The sequence below is a fragment of the Lithobates pipiens genome, unplaced genomic scaffold (assembly GCF_037356315.1).
Source record: "Lithobates pipiens isolate NorthernLeopardFrog02 unplaced genomic scaffold, aLitPip1_a1.2 Scaffold_16, whole genome shotgun sequence".
NCBI classification, from domain to species: Eukaryota; Metazoa; Chordata; class Amphibia; order Anura; family Ranidae; genus Lithobates; species Lithobates pipiens.
In genome coordinates this window covers 133,615,964-133,632,117 of record NW_027507748.1, presented here as the reverse complement: position 1 = coordinate 133,632,117, position 16,154 = coordinate 133,615,964, and the positions used below count along the sequence as shown (strand labels likewise).

The 16,154-nt window shown below is 41.9% G+C and overlaps 1 protein-coding gene across 3 annotated transcripts in view; it reads right to left on the bottom strand.

Annotated features, from left to right (window-relative positions):
• The window catches only part of LOC143982076 (tapasin-related protein-like), a 91,118-nt gene that overhangs the window by 9,524 nt on the left and 65,440 nt on the right, over positions 1-16,154 (bottom strand). For all 3 annotated transcript variants that reach the window (XM_077480471.1, XM_077480473.1, XM_077480472.1), the window contains 3 exons: positions 14,687-15,013; positions 8,784-8,873; positions 1,435-1,451 (listed from right to left, as the gene is read on the bottom strand). In XM_077480471.1, coding sequence (XP_077336597.1) covers positions 1,435-1,451; positions 8,784-8,873; positions 14,687-15,013 — 434 coding nt within the window. The remainder of the gene's footprint in view (positions 1-1,434; positions 1,452-8,783; positions 8,874-14,686; positions 15,014-16,154) is intronic.

Sequence of the window (16,154 nt, the reverse complement as noted above, 5' to 3'; positions counted from 1 at the left end):
ATGTCTACATAGTACATAAAACTTTACAGAAAATATTTAGCATAGCTCAGTTCCATTATAAGCTGGTAGGTGACCCTGTCACCAGCTTAAACAATTGAAGGTTTAAACACTGAAAAATCAAGCATTTTGAATGCTGGCAGAGTTTGTATTTCCATAAATTATTTTAATTTACTTTCAATATGCCTTTGAACTTGCTAGAAAATCGTACTACTTCAGTAAGTAGAAATTGCCTTGCAAAAAAGAAGTAGTTATACTGTCAAATTCTAAGGGGGAACCCTGGCCGGCCTATAAACCTTTAACCCTAATGAGAGGCTTGACTTAATAGCAATGGTAAGCGAGCCCTTATAGCAGTATTGATAGCAATGTCCCCGTTGCAGATCTGATGGTCTTCACCAGCAGTCGGAGCTCATTAACTACAGTATATTCAATAAGGTGTAGGATTAGTAGTAGTAGTAGAAATAGGATTTCTTTAAGTAGTATAAACGAAACGTGTCTATGCACAGTGTTCAATATAGGTTCAGTAAAGTATTCCCAAGGTAAAGATGTCTGTGCACAGTGTCCCAGTGAAACCATAGGAAAAGATTTGCAAAGGTGGGCAATTGCCCTCTCATCAACGACCAGGCCGATTCGGTGCCTTGCAGACAGCAGCTCCTGTAGCGACACTCATACAGCGGATCCGCTGTATCGATCTTCCGATGCAAAGCTCGAAACACAGGTTGTCAGGTGACTGAAGTGGTGCTGGATGGATGTCTGACAAACAGCAAGCAGTGACAGGTCCTTCTCATCCAGGTTGGAATGTCGTACACCGCGTGGTAGGCCGCAACCTCTTTCTCTGCACTTTCTATGCACAGAGAGGTCCGTCTCACATCAGGCCCAGGAGAAAGAGAGCGTTAGGGGGGGCTCTGGCTTCTTTTATAGTTCCTCCTAGCAATCCCCCTGGTGGTAGCAAAGATCCCTGGGATATGTAGTCCAGGTACATAGCTATGCAGAACAATTACCAGTCTGAGGAACTACTCATCCCACAATCCCTTTAGTTTGGCTCACAAATAGGAAGTCAGTTGATAACACAGGGCACTAGAGGGACATACACTGCATAGGTATACCGGAGGATCACTGTGCTTTGCAATTGTAGTCCACATTGCTACATATAGCTCACAGGGGAGGAACGAAGGTTGTTAATTGAATGACAGCTCTGAGTCTGATGGTTCTGCTGATATCATATCCAAGATGGAAGATCCCAGCAGCCATATTAGGGCTTTTGGATGTCTATACAAGAAAAGCTTTTAAAAGTAAATAAAATGTAGAAAATACATAAAGTGGGAAGATCTTCACGGAAATAAAAGCCTAAAGACAGTCTATTTAAGGAATTGTCTCATATTTATTACATACATAAATAAAACCATCTGTAAATGAAAATGTAGAGTACAAGCTCACCTTGCTGGAGTTCATCCCTTTGTGTTTGTGGAAAAAAGAGAAAGAGAAAGTAATTAAATTTGAGTAACTGTAAATGTAGTTTCTATTTAATCTTAAAGTAAAACTATTAGCAAAACTTTTTTTTTAATTTTGAAAAAAAAAGTTTTGCCTTTAGTTATATTTTAAAGTTTAGTTTTATATGTTTCAGCAGTTCTCATGCTTGTCAAAAAACATATTGAACCCTGATAATAGGTTGTTTAACTCTAATCTGAGCTCTTTAATGGTCCCTTCACATCTATGCATGCTTATGTAACTGAACAATGTGTCCGCATATTCATTTCCTATGGGCCCTTTAGGTTTACCCATCCAAATAACAATCCTGACACTTTTTTGACCACTGTATGACATCACAATGCGTATGTAGTGATATCTTTGCAAAAATGGTACAGGCCAGGTACAGGGTCGGGTACTTTGTTTACCATGTTGACATTTTGGGACCCATTAGAAATGAATGGACTGTCTTTCAAAATGTATGTATCACAAGTGTTACCAATGCCCATCAACATGGACACATGGGTCTAAACTGCAATCTGCAAAGGCTTCAATAAATCTGCTCAAAACTTGTTAAATTTTATGTAAATAAAATGAAATTTACAAACTGTGATTAAAAAATACATTTTGCTTAGGAGACCTTAGGGTGGCAATAAGCATCTCCAAAGTAAAGCTCTACGATTTGCCCACTTGGTAAACAAAATCTGCACATGATTGGGTCAATCCTATGTGCTTATCACTGAGAAGAGAAATGAGTCATAGACAGTAAAGTCACCACATCCTCTGATTTGCAGTTTGATGAGTTACAAGGGACCCTCCAATTTGGACTGCTGTTCAAGGACAGGCAGATATGTTCCCAGCCATTGTTCTAGGACAGTAATGGCGAACCTTGGCACTCCAGATGTTTTGAAACCACATTTCCCTTAATGCTCATGCACTCTACAGTGCAGTTGAGCATCATGGGAAATGTTGCAAAACATCTGGGGTGCCAAGGTTTGCTATCACTGTTTTAGGAGAAACAACTGTGCCTATCTCAATTCAGGGCTGGGTTTTCTGAAAGGTACAGTAGGCTTCTGCCTATAGGTAGGGACGGATTTCCCAATAGGCACTGTAGGCATGTGCCTACAAGCACCCTTTCCAGAGGGGCGCTCTTCTGAGTTGAAAGATTGCTCCTCTCTTTCCCAAAGCTCAGCTGATGAGGCTAAGCTACTTCTTTTCGGTCCAACACCACCTTCAAATCCTATGACATTCAATCATTTTTAACTTGTTCTTCCAAAAATGTATTCTATATCATTACCTGCCCATGTGGGTTACATTATGTTGGGTGTACCATTCACACTTTTCAGGTGCGTATGCAAGAGCACTTAGCCAACGTCAAAAAAGGCTTTCCCAAACACTTTCTAGGCACTTTGATACCCACCATGGCAGGGATTTAAAAGGGACTTATTTTATGGCCATCGATCAATATAATCCCCATTGGAGAGGTAGCCACATTAGGAGGGAAATTTCGGAACTTGAGACTAAATGGATTAAGAGTCCAGGGTTGGCCCTACTGTGAGAGAGTCGCAGGCTGCTGCACACAGCGCTTTGTGGCACTCTCGCTGATTCTGCACTTCGTGCTTCAGTGACACAGCCAGAGCCCGGAGATCAGTGTGAGAGTCAGTCTCCTCCCATATCATAGATTCGGGAGGAACTTTCTCACACAAATCTCTCCTGAGCTGGTAAGTGCAAACCATGGGGGATGGGGAGGGTGGACTCTGTATATATCCAGCCTATCTACTGTATACACAGCCTCTCTGTAAATACCCAGCCTATCTTCTCTATACCCAGCCTCTCTGTATATACTAGCCTCTCTTTTTATACCCAGCCTATCTTCTGTATACCCAGCCTCTCTATATACCAACCTCTCTGTATACCCAGCCTATCTTCTGTATACCCAGCCTCTCTGTATACCCAGCATATCTTCTGTATATACCCAGCCTATCTTCTGTATACTCAGCCTCTCTGTTGTATCAGCCTCTCTGTATATACCAGTCTATCTTCTGTATACCCAGCCTCTCTGTATATACCAACCTCTCTGTATACCCAGCCTCTCTGTATATACCAGCCTCTCTGTATACCCAGCCTATCTTCTGTATATACCCAGCCTATCTTCTGTATACTCAGCCTCTCTGTATATACCAGTCTATCTTCTGTATACCCAGCCTCTATGTGTATATACCCAACCTATCTTCTGTATAACCAGCCTCTCTGTATATACCCAGCATATCTTCTGTATATGCCAGCCTCTGTGTATACCCAGCATATCTTCTGTATATACCAGCCTCTCTGTATATACCCAGCCTATCTTCTGTATAACCAGCCTCTCTGTATATACCAGCCTCTCTGTATATACCCAGCCTATATTCTGTATATACAAGCCTCTCTGTATATACCCAGCCTCTCTGTATATACCTGCCTCTCTGTCTATACCCAGCCTATCTGTATATACCCAGCCTCTCTGTATATACCCGCCTCTCTGTCTATACCCAGCCTATCTGTATATACCCAGCCTCTCTGTCTATACCCAGCCTATCTGTATATACCCAGCCTCTCTGTATATACCCAGCCTCTCTGTATATACCCAGCCTATCTATATATACATAGCCTATCTTCTGTATAACCAGTCTCTCTGTATATACCAGCCTATCTTGTGTATACTCAGCCTCTCTGTATATACCAGCCTCTCGGTATACCCAGCCTCTCGGTATGCCCAGCCTCTCTGTATGCCCAGGCTCTCTGTATGCCCAGGCTCTCTGTATATACCCAGCCTCTCTGTATACCCAGCCTTATGTATACCTAGCCTATCTTCTGTATATACCAGCCTCTCTGTATACCTAGCCTCTCTGTATATACCCAAACTATTTTCATATACCAGCCTCTCTTTATATACCCAGCCTATCTTCTGTATACCCAGCCTGAAGAATCATTCTTGCCAACCCCATCTATTAACCTTCTATGAGGAGGGGAGTTGCCATCTAGATAAAGGAAGGCCCATAGAAGTGGTGTATCTGGATTTTGCAAAATCATTTGACACAGCTCCCCATAAACTTTTACTATACAAAATAAGGTCCGTTGGCATGGACATTAGGGCGAGTACATGGATTGAAAACTGGCTACAAGGGAGAGTTCAGAGGGTTGTGATAAATGGTGATTACTCGGAATGGTCAAGGGTGGGTAGTGGGGTCCCCCAGGGTTCTGGATCCAATCCATTTTAAATTTGTTCATAAACAACCTGGAGGATGGGGTAAACAGTTCAATCTCTCTATTTGTGGATGATAATAAGTTAAGCAGGGCAATAACTTCTCCGCAGGATGTGGAAACCTTGCAAAAAGATCTGAACAAATTAATGGGGTGGGCAACTACATGGCAAATGAGGTTTAATGTAGAAAAATGTAAAATAATGCATTTGGGTGGCAAAAATATGAATGCAATCTATACACTAGGGGGAGAACCTCTGGGGGAGTCAAGGATGGAAAAGGACCTGGGGGTCCTACCAGATGATAGGGTCAGCAATGCCATGTAATGCCAAACTGCTGCTAACAAAGCAAACAGAATATTGGTATGCATTAAAAAGGGGATCAACTCCAGAGATAAAACCATCATTTTCCCACTCTACAAGACTCTGGTCTGGCCGCACCTAGAGTATGCTGTGCAGTTCTGGGCACCAGTCCTCAGGAAGGATGTACTGGAAATGGAGTGAGTACAAAGAAGGGCAACAAATCTAATAAAGGGTCTGGAGGACCTTAGTGATGAGGAAAGGTTGTGAGCACTGAACTTATTCTCTCTGGAGAAGAGACACTTGAGAGGGGATATGATTTCAATTTATACCGTACTGGTGACTCCACAATAGGGATACAAGTTTTTTGCGGAAGGGAGTTTAACAAGACACGTGGCCACTCATTAAAGATAGAAGAAAAGAGGTTTAACCTTAAACTACGTAGAGGGGTCTTTACTGTAAGAGCGGCAAGTATGTGGAATTTCCTTCCACAGGCGGTGGTATCAGCGGGGAGCATCAATAGTTTCAAAAAACTATTAGATAAGCATCTGAACGACCACAACATACAGGGATAGCCAGTTTAATACTGACATATAATCACACACATAGTTTGGAGTTGATGGACTTGTTTCTTTTTTCAACCTCACCTGCTATGTAAATAAAAAGTCATCCTAGCACCAAGGGGTCCATTTGGGCACCTAAGGTTTTGTGGCTTCAAGTCCTAATGATGACGATCCAGCTCTGGTGGCATTGATGTGAATTGTCAGGGGAGAAGTAACCATGGAAATTAGAAAATTTGGTCTATTTAGTATGTCTTTTTTTTTTTCTTAAACAACCTTGTCCTTATTTTTAGATATCCACTTGTACCTCTCCTTAGGAAGTGATAGTTGTGCCTCGTTAAAGTCCGCGGGCAATTTTTTCTGTGTGTGTGTACATTTTGGGACTGAACATACCCATGCCCTACGCATGCCAGCTCATTCTTTATATAATGAGCCCATCTCTCTGCACTGTACTCTTCTCTCCTATTATCATGATCTTTGCACTGCAGCATGCCTGACCGGCTTCTTGTGCTGTTTCTCTCTTCCCCTATTTGAGCTCTGCTGTACAGTAGACTTGAAGAGAGTGATACCAGGCCAAATTAAGGTGCTTACACTGCATACTAGGGATGAGCTTCGTGTTCAAGTCGAACATACGTTCGACTCAAACATAGGCGAATACCGAACGTTATGGGCCATTCGTGCCAAATTCATGTGGCGCTCATGGCCCACAATGCACTTTGCCATCGCAGTGCATTGCTGGCTCATGATTGGCCAAGCATGCACTGTGACCCCGCATGCTTGGCCAATAACAGCGACGGCAGCGAGGAGAGCCATGATTGGCCACAGGCAGGATGCCTATGGCCAATCATAGCTCAGGCTGTGTAGTACACGCCCCACACTATATAAGGCCGCCAGCAAGGCGGCCTTGTGTAATGTGTTGGCGTCTGTAGGAGTTAGTGAGTGTTCTCTGTGTACCTTCAACACAGTATACACCGTTAGTTACCGGCCGATTTTGCGTTCTTGCTCTTCTGTAGTGGGTGTTATCTGCGTGGCCTGACTGCAGTATATACCATTATATCCACCTACATAGCTAGCTATATTGCTCTTCTGTAATAGAGCTTGCAGTTAGTTGTAGGAGATTGTGCGCGTTGTCTGCGTGCCCTGACCTCAGTATACACCATTATATCCACCTATATAACTAGCTATATTGCTCTTCTGTAATAGAGCTTGCAGTCAGTTGTAGGAGATTGTGCGTGTTGTCTGTGTGCCCTGACCGCACTATACACCATTACATCCACCTATACCAGCACCAGTGCCTAAGGCCCAATTTTTCAGCCCCTATTTAAAAGGGGCGTTTAATTAAAATTGTTGATGCAATGCTTTGCAGCCGGGCTCATTCCTGCACTACAACTAGAGTATATGGGAGAGGTTGCAGTGTCGTGGCACCAGTGTCTAAGGCCCAATTTTTCAGCCCCTGTTTAACAGGGGCATGTAATTACAATTCTTGATATAATATTTCACAGCAGGGCCCATTCCTGTGCCCACCGAGAGTAACTGTGAGGACTTATAGTGTTGTGGCACCAGCACCACAACCACCAAAGGCCTAATTTTTCTACCACTGTTCAACAATGGCATGTAATTACAATTCTTGATATAATTGTTCACAGCAGGGCGCTCCAGCGCCCACCAAGAGTCACTTTGAGGGCTTACAATGTTGTGGCAACACCAACACCTTGTTCTGCCATTTCTGCAGAGCATATAGGGCAGGCCCCTACTTTCAAACATCCAACTTACAAACGTCTCCTACTTGCAAATGGAAGGAGACAACAGCAAGTGAGATGAAAAAAGACGGACGGCAAAACAAATTATACAGGGGTGATAACCCTTCCCTATGTTTTCCAAAAAGCTTAAAAAATAGATTTTTTGACTAGAGCTACACTTTAAAAATGTACCAGTTCAAAATTGAAAAAAGATTCTACTTAACACAACAAATCTACACAGTCCCTGTCTTGTTTGCACCGCCTGTATACTGCTGTTCTGAGTATATAGGGCCTGGGGGCCCCATGTCTTTCCTTTTTTAATATCCGTACAAGACCCAAAGGGGCTGGTAATGGGCAGGGGGGCTACCCATACCATTTTTCTCAATGATTTTCATCCATATTGCCGGAACCAGATATTACATTCAAAACGCAAGCAGTTTGAAATGACTTTTTTTCTGCTAAATGTCATTTTGTGCAGGGACAGTTCTAAACACGGGAAACACGTGGCACTTCACAGGCATACTACAGACACCCCCCAGGCACGATATTTAAAGGAATATTTCACTTTTTTTTTTCACTTTAATTGTCATTAAAATCAGTGCTCCCACCAAAACGGCCATTTTTAAAAACATTTTAGGCATTGACCCATGTCCCCTGGGGCAGGAGCCAGGTCCCCAAACCCTTTTGAGGACAGTATCTTGCATATTAGCCATTAAAATTAGCACTTTTTATTTTGAACGTTCGAGTCCCATAGACTTCAATGGGGTTCTAACGTTCGTACGAATTTGCGGTACGTTCGAAAGTTCTGATGCGAACCGAACCGGGGGGGTGTTCAGCTCATCCCTACTGCTTACTTACAAAAATAAATGTCATTAGGTAAAATGGTTACACAGCTACATTTATGTGTGCCTCTTATATCTGTCAGGAGTTCATCTGCTGCATTAGATGGATATTGACCTATGCATGTCAGCATTTCTGTACAATTTAACCTGAATATAGTTGATTGCTCAATCTGTAAAATATGTAACCCGTGTATGATACGTACCGGGTATTTCTGCTTTTGCAGTCAAATTTGAAAAAAAAAAAAAAAAAACACTATATGTTTGTTATTGTTGTATTGCTATTAATGCAGCATATAAGGAAAAAAAATCTTACCAGTCATGGCAGACTGCAAGCATCTCTGAACAATTTCAATGTGAGTTTTTCCCAATGGAAAGGCAAAGGCGGCAGAGTTTCCTTTCACCAGCAAAATCGAAAAAGTTAAGCTGCAATTCTTTTTTTTTTTTACATTATGATATGAAAACGGAAAACTGAAAAAATTAAGTAGGTATTATCCCAAGCTGGCTGCAGGCGTGGAAATACACTTTTGGCTTACCTGGGCTGTCTTAAAAAGATATATGCAGGCTTGAACCCTTTCGCTATACGGAAATAAACTGAATTCTGAGATAACATTCATAAATCACAATAACTAGGTAGACTTACCTGAGAGCAATACTATTAACCCACAAATAATGATCAAAATAAATATAATGATCATAGCTTGAAGGAATGTCCAGGTCCATCCATAGTTTTCTGTGAAACGAAACAAAAAATGAAATTCATTATTGAAATGTCCATATTATAGCACTATATTTGCAACACTTGATCAGAGAGGTCTATATATAAGATTTTGAGTAATTCAAGTCTGTGATTTAGAAATGAATGGCTGATTGCTCCAAAATGTTCTGCTCTGGAGAAATCAAGTTGGCCACAGATTGAACCTACTTACTGAGCATAGAGCTTTGCTATTTTCAACTTTAAGGCGGGGTTCACAACTATGCAAATCGGATTTGGATTTCCCTGCATCCAATTCGCATGACAGGAGAATGTGATTGGCTCTCTATGGAGCCGGTTCACATACTGTATCTCTGGGGTGGCTGCAGAGCGGCTTGCACAGAAACGATGTGCGTCTTTGGCTTTGTTTCAAGGCCAAATTCAGGCAAAGATTTGTCACTGATTCATCCCTGAAACGGAGAACATGGACGCATAGCATTCCTGTGCGATCCGCGGCTGTTGTAGGTGTGGATCCAGCCTTAGTCTGTGACATAATCTCACAATATGCATTCCACTCTGGTGACAGAATGTGTTTCTAGTATATACTATATATATATATATATATATATATATATATATATATATATATATATAATTATATCACTGTAGATCTGATGGGGATATGCAAGGAAAATAAAAAACAGCATTTTAGCTTGCACATGATTGGATGATAAAATCAGCAGAGCTTCCATTCATTTCAGATCTACACATTAGATTTAGAGTGACTGCACTTTCAAGTGCACTTGCAATGCAAAGTGGATTTACCTTTCGTAAATAACCCCCATTATGTTTTACTTTTTGCTATAATAATATAATCTCTCCTGAGCTGGTCTGCACACACCAGCCCAAGAGAGATTTGTGTGAGAAAGCTCCTGGGCGGAGCAAGGGAGGAGACTGACTCTCACCCTTATCTCCGGGCTCTGGCTGTGTCACTTTTGTTTATGGCGCAAAAAATAAAAACCGCAGAGGTGATCAAATACCACCAAAAGAAAACTCTACTTGTAGGAAATAAAGGACATACATTTTGTTTGGGTACAGTGTTGCACGACCGTGCAATTGTCACTTGAAGCGACCAAGTGCCGTATCGCATAAAGAAAAAAAAAAGGTCAGGAAGGGGGTAAATTCTTCCGGGGCTGAAGTGGTTAAATAGTTTTTCTGTGTTTTGCTGCTCCATGGGCTCCCAAAAATCTCCTTACTCCCTTCACTTTAATTTGTTTGGAACAAGAATTGTATGTTAGTTGCAGTCATACTACATGCTATTACACAGACTACACATGCCATAGTCCTTCTGTTGGGACTTTGATCATCTGCTGGTGGCACTGTAGTACCCGGAGCTGAAGGGCACAGTTGCAGTGGCCCCCATTGGGTGTCTCCCAGCAGTGAGCAGATCTCAGAAATTAGGCTCAGCTTGATGTAGACTACACCTGATGCTGGCTGCTGGGAAGGTATTTAATCCTTCCCTTAACTTATCAGTGGCTCAGTGTTCTGCCTGTAAGCTACTTCCCTGCTTGATCCTGTATCCTGTGACTTGTACCTTGTATTCAGTAGCGTGTTTACTGCATCCCTTTTTTGGCATCTTTGCTCCCTTTGTTCCCAGTCATGCCCCATTTACACATAGTGTATTATAGTTTGGTTGTTGGTTTGATTTTTGCTTCACTGCCATGTTTATTTTTCACTTTTGCTCTGTTTATGGTCAGTTGGTGTTGGATGGGTGTTTTGTGTATTGATAAAGTTTTTTTTTTCTCATACCCGGCCCCGATTCAAGCCACCTTTATGGCCCGTACACACTATTCAAAAATCGTACCAAAAATACCACTTTTGAGGGGATTATACGATAATCTGATCGTTAGTACACAGCTTTCGAGAGCCAATCATGACAGTTCAACCAATATTGTCCAATAGAACTAGCATGAACATTTTTCTCGTACGATACCAGATTGTATGATTTTCAAAGAATCAGTACAGTTGTCATTCGATAATACAACACAAATACACAACAACACATTAGATCACTTCTGAATTTCTATTCTGTTATACCAGAGTTTTCGTCACTTTAGTAAACTCTTCATTTCTGATATGAGACTAGCAACCAAAAAAATGGACGATCTGTCGTACTATTTTTGGATCGTGTGTATGGGACACAAGTGTAGCACACCAATTTGGTCTATGTCTATAAACACAGACAGGGTGGCTCCGGAGCGAGCCTGCATGAGTGCTCCCAGAAAAAGCTGCTTTCTATGGGGGCACATGCTGAGGAGGTGGAGCCAAGAGTGCCGGCAGGGGACCTGAGGAGAGGAGGATCAGGACTGCTCTGTGTAATACCATTGCACAGAGCAGATAGGTATAATTTGTTTAATATTTTAATAATAAAAAAAAAATGAAGCTTTAGTATAATTTTAAAGTCAGTAGTGCAGCTGCCATATTTCTATCATGATTGTATTACTTTATAACGTCCGCATGTGTGAAAGGGGCCAAAGTGGCATTTATACAGCATTGGGGGTAGTTATAAAATATTTGTATAGCTGTACATCTGTCAAAACTGCATGTAAAATTATTTTGCGCGAATGGGGCAAAATAGAATGCTTAATTCTCTGCTAGATGGTGCTGAGTCTGATTATACAGTGAGGCAAAAAAGTATTTAGTCAGCCACCAATTGTGAAAGTTCTCCCACTTAACCACTTCCCGACCGGCACAGGCCGATGTACGTCGGCAGAATGGCACGGGCAGGCATATTGGCGTACAGGTACGTCCAGTTTTAAATGCCGCCCTGCCATCGCGAGCACGCCGGTCGGGACCCCCGAGAGTCCGGTCGCGGGTCCTGCGGACTCGATCGCCGCGGGCATACACGCGATCGTCTCACGGGGCGGCTTGATGACGTTGTAAAAAGCATCTCCCTGTTCTGCCTAGCAACAAGTGACGCTGATCTCTGCTCCATATGATTGGAGGAGAGATCAGTGTTCACTAAAACAAAGCCCAGCCCCCCCCAGTTAGTAACACACTCCTAGGAACACTTAACCCCTACACTGCCACCCACTGGTTAACCCCTTCACTGCCAGTGTCATTTACACAGGGAACACTGCATTTGTATAGCAGTGATTGCTGTATAAATGACAATGGTCCCAAAAATGTGTCAAAAATGTGCGATGTGTCCGTTATAATGTCGCAGTCACCATAAAAATGATTAATAAAAATGCCATAAAACTATCCCTTATTTTGTAAACGCTATAACTTTTGCGCAAACCAATCAATAATCGCTTATTGCAATTTTTTTTACCAAAAATATGTAGAAGAATACATATCGGCCTAAACTGAGGGAAAAAAATGTTTTTTTTTTATATTTTTGGGGGAGATTTATGATAACAAAAAGTAAAAAATAATGCGTTTTTTTTAAATTGACGCTCTATTTTTGTTCATAGCGCAAAAAATAAAAACCGCAGGGGTGATCAAATACCACCAAAAGAAAGCTCTATTTGTGGGAAAAAAAGGACGTCAATTTTGTTTGGGAGCCACGTCGCACGACCGCACAATTGTCAGTTAAAGCGACGCAGTGCCGAATCATAAAAAGTGGTCTGGTCTTAAGCCAGCAAAATGGTCCGGTCTGTAAGTGGTTAAAGAGGAAGTAAAACATAGCATACTAGCTCATTATGAATAACTTACCTGAGAATGAAGCCCCCGAAGCAGTCCGCCGTCTTCATCTTTGTCGCTGACATGTATGGGTCTCGCTGCTTCGGCGCTGTGATTCGCCCGAAACCGCAATGGCGTCACTCCTGCACATGCGCCCGGGAGCCGACACGAGCGGCATATCACAGTGATCTGCGGCCGGCTCAGTGCGCCTGCGTGCCGCTGTCTACGGCACCATAGACAGCGGTGCCTGTCTTTTTGTAAATATCTCCTAAACTGTATAGGTTTAGGAGATATTTCTTGGACCTACAGGTAAGCCTTAATCTAGGCTTACTTGTAGGTCAAAGTGGTTTGTAAGGGTTTACAACCACTTTAAAAAGATGAGAGAGGCCTGTAATTGTCATTATAGGTATACCTCAACTATGAGAGACAAAATGTGGAAACAAATCCAGACAATCACAGACAATAGAATTTATTTGCAAATTATGGTGGAAAATAAGTATTTGGTCACCTACAAACAAGCAAGATTTCTGGCTCTCACAGACCTGTATCTTCTTCTTTAAGAGACTCCTCTATCTTCCACTCATTACCTGTATTAATGGCACCTGTTTGAACTTGTTATCATTATAAAAGACACCTTTCCACAACCTCAAACAGTCACACTCCAAACTCCACTATGGTGAAGACCAAAGAGCTGTCGAAGGACACCAGAAACAAAATTGTAGACCTGCACTAGGCTGGGAAGACTGAATCTGCAATAGGCAAGCAGCTTGGTCTGAAGAAATCAACTGTGGGAGCAATAGTTAGAAAATAGAAGACATACAAGACCACTGATATACTCCCACGATCTGGGGCTGCACACAAGATCTCATCCTGTGGGGCCAAAATGATCACAAGAACGGTGAGCAAAAATCCCAGAACCACACGGGGGGACCTATTGAATGACCTGCAGAGAGCTGGGACCAACGTAACAAAGGCTACCATCAGTAACACACTACACCACCAGGGACTCAGATCCTGCAGTGCCAGACGTGTCCCCCTGCTTAAGCCAGTACATGTCTGGGCCTGTCTGAGGTTTACTAGAGAGCATTTGGATGATCCAGAAGAGGATTGGGAGAATGTCATATGGTCAGATAAAAACCAAAGTAGAACTGTTTGGTAGAAACACAACTCGTCATGTTTAGAGGAGAGAGAATGCTAAGTTGCAACCAAAGAACACCATACCTACTGTGAAGCATGGGGGTGGCAACATCATGCTTTGGGGCTGTTTCTCTGCAAAGGGAACAGGACGACTGATCCGTGTACATGAAAGAATGAATGGGGCCATGTATCGTGAGATTTTGAGTGCAAACCTCCTCCCATCAGCAAGGGTATTGAAGATGAAATGTGGCTGGGTCTTTCAGCATGACAATGATCCCAAACACACCACCCAGGCAATGAAGGAGTGGCTTCGTAAGAAGCATTTAAAGGCCCTAGAGTGGCCTAGCCAGTCTCCAGATCTCAACCCCATAGAAAACCTTTGGATGGAGTTGAAAGTCTGTGTTGCCCAGCGACAGCCCCAAAACATCAATGCTCTAGAGGAGATCTGCATGGAGGACATGGAGGCCAACATACCAGCAACAGTGTGTCACAACCTTGTGAAAATTTACAGAAAAGGTTTGACCTCTGTCATTGCCAACAAAGGATATATAACAAAGTATTAAGATAAACTTTTGATATTGACAAAATACTTATTTTCCACCATAATTTGCAAATATATTCTTTCAAAAATCAAACAATGTGATTGTCTGGATTTGTTTCCACATCTTGTCTCTCATAGTTGAGGTATACCTATGATGATAATTACAGGCCTCTCTCCTCTTTTTAAGTGGGAGAACTTGCACAATTGGTGGCTAACTAAATACTTTTTTTGCCCCACTGTATAGGAAATAAGTACACTCCCGGCTCCATCTAGTGGCAATAATGCAGTATTTTCCACATAATCGCAGATCCACACAGAATACAGCAGAATACAGCCTGAGAACATTCAATTTTCCCCATTTGCACAGAACAACTTTACATGAAATCTCCATGGACATATGGTTATGCACTTTTTTTTTTTTTTAAATAAATACACCCGTATGTGTATACTATTGCAGTAAATTGTATAAAATTGAGCATGTATACATTACCTAAAACTGTAAGGCTCACTTTCTTTTTTATTGGTATGCTTAGGCTTTCATGCTCCACACGGCAGGTGAAAATGGTGCCACTGTCCTGCAGGGATGCGGTGTAGAAGAAGGAACCAGAAATGCTATAGGTGCCATCACTATTGTATCTGTGGCTGCTATAGATGACGTGTGGTACTGAAGTTGGCAAAAGTCCTCCATGTTGGCCTTCTCGTAGCCATTCAATACTGACATCCAGAGGATAATAATTTGAGGCATCACAGACAAACTTCTGCTCCTCTCCCTCTTTCAGTGTCACTGATTCCACATTTACAGACACCGCTGGGCTTTCTGCAAAGAAAGATATTGTAATATTCTTGTTTGTTACACAAATAAAAAACATAAGGTGTAAATGAAACTTTATATACAAGCTCATACATTCATTGTGAGCAACTAAAGAATTGATTAGTCCACCCCAAACGTTAACCACTTCAGCCCCGGTGCATTTGGTTGGCCAAACACCAGAGCACTTTTTGTGATTCGGCACTGTGTTGTTTTAACTAACAATTGCGCGGTCGTGCGACGTGGCTCCCAAACAAAATTGACGTTCTTTTTTCCCCACAAATAGAGCTTTCTTTTGGTGGTATTTGATCACCTCTGTGTTTTATTTTTTTTTAACTATAAACAAAAAAAGAGCAACAATTTTGAAAAAAACACATTATTTTTTACTTTTTGCTATAATAAATATCCCCAAAAAATTTATAAATTTTATTTTTTTCCTCAGTTTTGGCCAATACGTATTCTTCTACATGTTTTTGGTAAAAAAAAAATCACAATAAGCATTTATTGATTGATTTGCGCAAACGTTATAGCATCTACAAAATAGGGGATAGTTTTATGGCATTTTTATTAATATTTTTTTTTTACTAGTAATGGCGGTGATCAGAAATTTTTATCATGACTGCGACATTATGGCGGACGCATTGGACACTTTTGGCCTATTTTGGGACAATTCACATTTATACAGCGATCAGTATGATTAATAATGCATTGATTACTGTGTAAATGTGAATGGCAGTCAGACTCACGGAGCTTGAGGCGGGCACGTGCCTGCTATCCAAGCCTTGCAAGATCACTACAATAATGTGATTTTACGAAGCGGAGCCAACCTGCCACAGTAAAACTGTGGCAGCTGGTCCGCAAGTGGTTAAAGTGCATGTAAGTCCAAAATCTATTTTTAAATATGTTCAGCTTCACATTTCATTTATAGTATTTTCTTTAGCAAACAGTGGCGGCCCGTCCATAGGGGGCCCACGGGCGCCGCCCCCCATCCATGCATCTTACCCCCTGTTGACACTGCGCCTGTACCTCCCTGTGGTGTTTAGCCACATACGTTTGGACTATACATGCTGGGAGAGACCATATTTCCTATGGTGCTATATCTAGCAAAATATCTGACCCCTCGTTCTAATATGAACTTGTAGCTGTCATC